This window comes from Perognathus longimembris, unplaced genomic scaffold, assembly GCF_023159225.1.
Source record: "Perognathus longimembris pacificus isolate PPM17 unplaced genomic scaffold, ASM2315922v1 HiC_scaffold_4615, whole genome shotgun sequence".
NCBI lineage: Eukaryota > Metazoa > Chordata > Mammalia > Rodentia > Heteromyidae > Perognathus > Perognathus longimembris.
In genome coordinates this window covers 1-8402 of record NW_025959952.1, presented here as the reverse complement: position 1 = coordinate 8402, position 8402 = coordinate 1, and the positions used below count along the sequence as shown (strand labels likewise).

The window sequence follows — 8402 nt, the reverse complement described above, 5'->3', positions numbered from 1 at the left end:
AAGGCCTCATCAGAGCTCAGTGAAGAAATCAGAGATCACAGCCTGCTGGACAGAACAGGTCGGGTGAGGAGCAGCCTGAGAGCACTTACAGCCCAGCTACTGGCCAGCCCACAGATGGGCATCGGCGGGAGACCGGGCCCAGGCCCCCACGCAGGCCCCGGGCCGGCCCAGCATGCGGGCGGGACACGTCCAGCTTGGTGTCTTGTGGCCAGGGGACAGGCAGGCTGGGTCCCCTGGCCAGTCCCCGGCCCCCCTCCCACAGAGAGGCTCTGTAGGAAGAGGCACAGGACAGAACGAGAGGCCGTGAAGGGGCCAGCCAGGGGCCCTGCTGAGGGAGGCCCGGTTCTCCGTGCTGGGCTGGGGCCACCCTGTCTGTGGGGGCTGGTGACTGCGCACCCTGGACGCCCATCCGCTGGCCTCCGCCCGCCCAGGTGGGCAGCAAGAGGGACCTCGTGTGACCTTCAGCACTCAGGGAACCCCTAGGCAGAGGCCTCGGGGTCTCCGCGGCCACTCCTGCCCCGCCCCACCCAGGGGAACACGGGAAAGCAGAGCCCCGGGGTGGCCCCTGGCGGGAAGAACCCCCAGGAGACACCCCCCCCCCCACGGCCCCAGCGATGACGCGAGGGCCAGGTGGGCCCAGTGGCCCCGCCGTGGTGTAGCCCTGACTCAGCCCAGGGGGCAGGGCCGGCTGTGGGTGCTGTGTCCCCAGAGCTGGGTGGGGGTGTGCGTGGAGAGGGAGGGCACGGGAGCCGCGGCTGCCGCTCACCCCGCGCGGGCTGGGCCAGCCTGCCAGAGAGGGCGCGCTTGTCTGCACTTCACGCATGTCACCATCTCCAAAACGCAGCCGATGCGGGAGAGCTGGGAGCTCCCGTCCCGCAGACGGGCGAGGGCCTCGCCCCGCGTGGAACGCTTGCCCCCGCCCGCCCCGCGCCCCGGGTGGCCTGCGGCCGGCCGGCCTCCCCGGCCGGCACGGTGGGGGCCGGAGGACTTCCCAGCGCGGATACAGGGAGCGTGGGGCGGAGCGTGGATCTGCCCCGGGGCCAGCGGGAGGGGCCTCGCCCTGCAGAGCAGGTGTGGAGGTCGCCGCGCCCTTGGGTGGCCTGAGACGGCCTCCGAGATAACGCGGGTCAAGGCCACGCGTGTGGGAGGAGCGGGGCCAGCGCTGTGGACGCGGGCTTCGCGGCACAGGTTCCCTGCCCTTCCTACCTCCTAACCCCTTCCTTCTCTGGTTCCTCCCCCTGCAGAGCCCCCGACACCCCCAGCCGCCTCCTGTCTCCAGAAGGCCACCAGGAGCCCCACCAAGCGGCAGGCGGCCTTTGCCCTCCAGGGGGTGAAGGTGGCCACCCAGTCCAGGGCTAAACCTGCCAGACCTGCCCGGCCTCGGCCTGCAAGAAGTCAGCCCTGCCAGCGGCCCCCTGCCATCCGCAACTACAGCCTGCAGGACTGACCGCCCCAGCGGCCTCCGGGGGCAGCGCGTGCATTTGTACACCGCGGGCTAGCGAGGGCAGGTGGCCTCCCTGACTCCCTGACTCCCTGTTATTAAAGCGCAGCGCCTCTTCCCCGGCCGTTGGCTAGCAGAGTTGTCAGTCTCGTCTTGCTTGGGAAACGCAGTGCCGGCGCGGGGCCCGGCCCCCCCCCCCCCCCCCGCCAGACACACACCTGCCCGTGGAAACTCACGCAGCCACCTGTGCCCGGGCCGCGCCACGCCAGCCTTCCCGGGGCCCGGTGCTCCGTGAGGGCCCCGGGGGTGGGAACTGACCCGTGGGGGCGGCTGACCTTGGCTCCTGGAGCCTAAGGGGTGCTGGCGGTGAGGGCGCACCCCTGTGCGTGTCCCCCCTCCCGCCTTCCCCCCCACACCTAACAGCAAAGCCTTCTGCATCCCTGGCTACACCCGAGGCTGAGCCCTGTGGGGTCACAGTTCAAAGCCAGCCTGGGCAGACAAACCTGAGGCTTTTTTTTTGGTTGTGGGGCTGGCCTAGGGTCTGGGTGCTGTCCTGAGCTCTTTGTCTTTTTGCTCTGGGCTAGTGTTCTACCATTTTGAGCCACAGCTCCACTTCCTGTTTTTGAGTAGTTAACTGGAGCTAAGAGTCTCACAAGGATTTTTCTGCCCAGGCTGGCTTCAAACCACAATCCTTAGGTCTCAGCCTTCTGAGCAGTTAGGATCACAGACATGAGCCACCAGCACCCAACCCGTGGGTGGGCATGTGTGGGTGAGCAATGGTGCATTTGAGTGCCGGTGTGTTAGGTTTTTAAAGTAGGTAGCCGGTAAAGGAGAACGCCACGCGGTATTCAGGCAGGAGAGAAAGTTTATTACCGAACAGCTGGCCTGTGGCGGAGGTGATCCATGGCCCACGGCGGGAGAGAGGGGGCGACCCCCACCCAGCCCTGCCTTATCTAGGGCAGGGGCAGGGGGTGTGGCCAGGTGGATTAGGATGTGACCTCAGGGAAGGGGGAGGTAACTGCCTCCAGGTCTGCTGGTTACCCAGGTAACTGGGTGGGGGCGTCTACTCGGAGCCTTCAAGGGAAGGATCTCACAGTGTGCGGGCACAAGGGCTGGAACTCAGGGCCTGGGCACCATCCCTGGGCTCTTTTGTTCAAGGCTAGGGCTCTACCAGTTGATCCACAGCTCCACCTCCAGCTTTACTGTGGTTACTTGGAGACAAGAGTCTCTTACTGTAGATGTCCCTGCTCCAGCAGCTGGCTTTGAAACCTCAATCCTCAGGTCTCAGCCTCCAGAGTAGGTAGGATTATAGCAAGAGTACTCAGCTTGGCCCTGTCCTTTCTGAGCCTCTGTGAGGACCACAGGGTGGAGGCTGCCCCCAGCCCCGGCTCACCCCGCGACCTTCCCAACCCCAGTGTGCACTCGGGAGCGCAGAGAGGGATGTAGGCCGACCTAGCTGGCAGGTGTGTGGACCAGGCATGGAGGAGCCCTGGCCCAGCAGACAGCGTCGAGGGCCCGGGCTGCAGTGACTTGCAAATCACAGCTACTCAGCCCTGTGCCTTGGGGCTGGCTCGGTCCCCTCCTCGGGCTGCGGAGGGCCGGGCGGCCAGAGCCTGCAGCGCTCACAGGGCGGAGGGGGCCGGGGGGGGGGGGCGGGGGCCCGGCCCGCGCGCACAGCCCCGGCCCCAGCCGCCCAACGGGGACAACTTCCACCACTCTGGGGCCCAGGCCCTGCCAGCCACAAGGCCCTCCACGGGGGCTGGACCTGAAGCCGCGAGACCCGGAGCAGGGGTCCCACAGAGAAGGGGGTCACACCAGGGCAGGAGGCTCCCAGGCCAGGCCCGGGGCGCCCCTCCGGCTCTGGGCGCCCCTCCGCGCCAGGCCCGCGGCTGCCCACGGGGGTCGGGGTCTCGGGGCCGGGGCGGCGCGGAGGGCTCGGTTGGGCCCGCCTCCCCGAAGTTGGGCACCCCGGGGGAGGAGGGAGGGGGAGGGGAGGGGGCCGGAAGCCCGCCGCGTCTCCCGGAGGCGGGCAGCGGCTCCTTTGTTTCCCTCCGCGGGCGGGGGTCCCGGGCCGCGAGCGGCGAGCGCCGCGGTCGGCCGCGTCCCCGCCCGCGTCCCGGTCCCCCCGGCGGCCGCGGGAGGCGGGCGCCCCGAGCGCTCGGCCCGCGGAACCCGGGCTTGACCGGCAGTAACCCCGCTCGGGGCGCCCTCGGCCGGGGTCAACGACCGCGCTTGCGCCGCCGGCCCCTCACCCTATCGCCTAGCAACGCCCACCCGCGCGCCGCCATTGGGCGAGCGCGAGAAGCCCGGGCCCCCGATTGGCCGCGTCGAGAGGCAGGCCACGCCCCCCGGCTCCGCGCGCTGAGCCCGCGGCGGAGCGCCGCGGGGACGGATGGGGCCCGAGCCCGCGTGGCCTCAGGCTGCTGCTGGGTTCCGGACGTCTCCGCTGGGGGCCCCGGTGCGCCCCAGTAGGCTCCCCAGGGCTCCCGGTGCGCCCCAGTGTGGTCCCCCGTGGTCCCGGTGCTCCCGGGTGCTGTGGTCCCCCGTGGTCCCGGTGCTCCCGGGTGCTGTGGTCCCCAGGGCTCCCGGTGCTCCCGGTGCTGAGGTTCCCCGTGCTCCCGGTGCTCCCGGTGCTGAGGTCCCCGGTGCTCCCCGTGCTCCCTGGTGCTGAGGTTCCCCGTGCTCCCCGTGCTCCCGGTGCTGAGGTTCCCCGTGCTCCCCGTGCTCCCCGGTGCTGAGGTTCCCCGCGTGGCCACGCAACCCGCCCCGCCCCGCCCCGCCCCGCCGGAGCGCCGCGCACACGTGGCCCTCGCGGACCCCGGCGCCGGCCCCCACCCCGGCGGCCCCCGCCGTGCGCCGGGGGCGGGGTCGGAAGCGGGCGGGGGGCGCGCGCTCCCGGCGCCGGGCGCGTCCCCGCGCGGGGTCCAGGCGGGGGGCGGCGCGCGCGGGCATCACCCCACCGGCGGCGGCGCGCCGGGTCCCGGGGCGCAGCCCCGACGCTCATTGGCCTGGGCGGCGCAGCCAAGCTGTCAGCCCATGTGGCGTGGCCGCGCGGGGATGGCCGCGGTTTAAATAGCGCCGGCGCGGCCTAGAGGGAGCCAGAGAGACGGCAGCGGCCCCTCCGCTCCGCCCGCCCGCCCGCCCGCCCGCCGCGCCCCGCGCCCGCCGCAACCGCCCGCCGCCGCCGCCGCCGCGCCCAGCCCAGGTACCACCGCGCTCCGGGGCCGCGGCCGCGACCCGCGCCGCCTCGGGGGCCGGCGGCTCTGGGGGCCGGGAGGGGCCGGGAGGGGCGCGGGGGCGGCCGGCCGGCCGGGCGGGGGGCGGCCGCGGCCTCTCCGGAGCCCACAAAGGCGCCGCCGCGCCCCGCCGACGGCCGCTCCCCGGGCCGCCCGCGGGGGTCGGGTCGCCGGGGCCGGGAGGGGCGCGGGCCGGGGGCGCGGGAGCCGGCGAACCGCCGCCGTCACGTGGGCGCTGCGCCCGCCGGGGGCGGGAGGCCGGGCGCCCGCGCCGGGGGCCGCGTGGATGCGCCTGGCCGGGGCTCGGGCCTGCTCGGTCCCGGGGAGGACTCCGGGCGCGGGCCGGGACCGGCCGGGGTGCGGCCCCGGCTGCGCACGAGGCTCCGGGGGCCCCGGCGGAAGTCACCGGGCCAGCCCGGCCTCTCCCCTCGCCCCGGGGGGCCCCGGGCTCCGGGGCAGGTGCCTCGCGGTGCCGCGAGGTCGGTGTGGGCAGCGGGGCTTGGCCCGCCCCGCTCCCGGCCCGGGGAGCCTCGCTGGAGGGCTTGGGTCGAGGGGGGACTACCTTTTCCTGGTCCCGGCTAGGCCTCGGCTGCTGCTCGCCCTGGGTCCCCCCCATCCCGGCATCTCCTGGGCTGGCGGGTGGAGGTGGCGGCGGCTCTGGCCTCCGGGCGGCCTGAGATAGCGCTGGCTGCGGCCGCCGAGCCCCCTGCGGCCCCCACCCCCCCCCAGCCGGCAGATTTTCCCGTCTCCCGAGTGGAGCCTTGGTGCCCCGCCCCTTCGCACTTCCCCGACCCTTGGGCCACCCGGGTTGGGTCGTGCGGCTCGGGCTCTGCCGGGGAGCTGGGGCCGCAAAGCGTGGTGGGGTCACTCCAGGTCAGTATCCGGGTGGGTACCACCAGGTGCGGGTGCCAGCACCCCTGCGTGGGGAGAGCCTCTCTCGGGTACGCCAGGGAGAGGCAGGAAGCCTCACAGCCAGGCCCGGGCCTGCATTGACTAGTACAACCAGTGGGTCAGGGTAATTCCTGCCATTCCCACGTGGCCGTCCCCGCAGAGCCATGGAGGAGGTGGTGATTGCCGGGATGTCCGGGAAGCTGCCCGAGTCAGAGAACCTGGAGGAGTTCTGGGCCAACCTCATCGGTGGCGTGGACATGATCACCGACGATGACCGGCGATGGAAGGCTGGTGAGCAGCCCCTGGGGGCCCCGGGAGGGGTGCAGGCACGGGGCCCTCCCCACCAGCTGGAGCGAGGCCGAGGCCTGGCTCTCACAGAGGCGCCGGTGTGGACGGGGCAGCCCCGGGATGCCAAGGGGACTGGCTCCTCCGGCAGGGCCACCCCCTGCTCCTGCCGGCAGGGTGGCCTGTGCCCTCAGCTGGCACTCGGCACGCCGGGGAGGGAGGGCTGGCTCGATTCTCACGCCCTCTGGGTTTGCGGCAGAGCTGCCCTACCTGACGGACGGGTGTGCGGTGTGAGTCAGCGGGGTGCAGCCGGCCCGGCTAGCCGTGGGCCAGGCCGAGGGTCTCCCAGCGGGGGTCGGGGCGGCCTCCCGCCTCCCCGGGAACTTTTCCCCAGCAGCCTGGGTCCCCGGCCTGCAGTGCCCGCCGGCTCCTCCAGGGGGAACCCCGCCTGCACTGTCCCGCAGGGCTCTACGGGCTGCCCCGGAGAACCGGCAAGCTGAAGGACATATCCAAGTTCGACGCCTCCTTCTTCGGGGTCCACCCCAAGCAGGCGCACACGATGGACCCCCAGCTCCGGCTGCTGCTAGAGGTCGCCTACGAGGCCATCGTCGATGGAGGTGGGGTGTGGGGGTCTCGGCGGGCTCCCGGGGCCCCGTGGGGGAGGAGCTTGTGCCTGGAATCCCGCCGGGGTGCCCCGTGAGACGGCCCTGGGTTCTTGCGCTGCCCGAAGGAGGAGCGGAGCAAGTGCCGTGGCGGTGATTTGGGCTCGGGAGCGTGGCTCTGATCCGGGCCCTTGGCTCCGGTGGGGCCTGAGCAGGCTGCAGTTTCACAACTGCCAGCAGTGTCCCAGACGCGCCCTGCCACCGGTTTCCTCACCGCCTGGTGTGTGGCGGGGTGCAGGCAGAGCTGACAGCAGAGGAGGCCCGTCGGGGCCCCTGCCTGCCCGCCTGCCGTCAGGGAGCTGCTGCGCCTCTCCCTGTCGGGTTGTCTGGCCGCCCTGTCCTCTTGTCCCTTCCCTAGGCCCTGCAGCCCGGGGCCCGACCCAGCTCCCGCCGGGCCTCCCAGGGAGGGTAGGCCTTGGCCCGCTGGACGCCAGCTGAAGCTGGGGTCCAGACCCCTCAGGGTGTCCCCGCTGACCTCCGGGGTGGGGGCCCTTCTGGCGGCCCCCGTCTGCCCGCCGCCCGGGGACTGCTCCCTGGGGGCTGCCCTGTCCCTGCTTCCTCCCCAGCCCAGACACTCAGCCTTTGTCTGCGCGCGCCTCCTTATCTCAGCCCTTCCCAGGGCTGGCTGCCTCGGCGCGGGGGCCAGGTGCTCGTCGGCCAGCAGGCCTGTCGCCTGCCAGGGCCGCCGGGGACAGTGCTGTCCTCTGTACTTGCCCTAGTCACTCTTTGACCCAGACCTCAGGGGCCCGTCTGCCCCCCCCACCCCCGGCGTTTCTCCCGCGACCTAGTTCTCTGTTCTCAGCTCCACCTGGGCTGACCCCACCCCCGGCCCCACCTGCTGGGGCCCCCGGAGCCTGCGGGGGGGGGGGGGGCTCTCACCAGCCCCCCACTGCCGCCTCCCGCAGGTATCAATCCCTCCTCGCTCCGGGGGACACACACCGGCGTCTGGGTGGGCGTGAGCGGCTCGGAGGCCGCAGAGGCCCTGAGCAGAGACCCCGAGACGCTGCTGGGCTACAGCATGGTGGGGTGCCAGCGCGCCATGATGGCCAACCGGCTCTCCTTCTTCTTCGACTTCAAAGGTAGGTGGAGGGGCACCGCCCGGGCCTGGGTCCTCGCTCGCCCGGGGACACGCCGAGGGGGGCCCCGGGGGACGCCCGCGTGTCCCGCCCAGGAGCGTCCCCGCGGAGGGAGGGTCGCCTGGCCCTCCCCGGGGCCTCCACGCCTGCCCCCTGCTCCGCCCGCAGGGCCCAGCTCCGCCATCGACACGGCCTGCTCCTCCAGCCTGCTGGCGCTGCAGAACGCCTACCAGGCCATCCGGAGCGGGGAGTGCCCCGCCGCCCTGGTGGGCGGCATCAACCTGATGCTGAAGCCCAACACCTCCGTGCAGTTCATGAAGCTGGGCATGCTGAGCCCCGAGGGCACCTGCAAGTCCTTCGACGCGGCAGGTGAGAGGCCGGGCCCGGGTGAGGGCGCCCGCCCGCCCGCCCGCGCCCCGGCCAGCCCCCCTGAGGCTCTGCTCCGCCCCAGGGAACGGGTACTGCCGCTCGGAGGCCGTGGTGGCCGTGCTGCTGCTCAAGAAGTCCCTGGCTCGGCGCGCCTACGCCACCATCCTCAACGCCGGCACCAACACGGACGGCTTCAAGGAGCAAGGTGGGCGCGGGGCCCGGAGGGGGCGGCGGCCGCGCCGCGGGGCCGGGCGGCGGGGCTGAGGCCGACTCCTCCACCCCGCAGGCGTCACCTTCCCCTCGGGGGAGGTCCAGGAGCAGCTCCTCCGCTCCATGTACGTGCCGGCCGGGCTGGACCCCGAGGCCCTGGAGTACATCGAAGCCCACGGCACGGGCACCAAGGTGAACGGCCCCCCCCACCCCCGACCCACGCGGCCCCGCC

The 8402-nt window shown here is 73.0% G+C and overlaps 1 protein-coding gene across 1 annotated transcript; it reads left to right on the top strand.

The window, feature by feature from the left end:
* Positions 1-4589: 4589 nt before the first annotated feature.
* Positions 4590-8394, top strand: Fasn (fatty acid synthase; the record flags this gene model as incomplete). Its single annotated transcript, XM_048337204.1, has 7 exons — positions 4590-4646; positions 5729-5859; positions 6318-6470; positions 7421-7594; positions 7760-7960; positions 8043-8165; positions 8247-8394. Coding segments are annotated over exons 2-7 (926 nt in total), but the record flags the coding sequence as incomplete, so codon positions are not given.
* Positions 8395-8402: the final 8 nt, after the last annotated feature.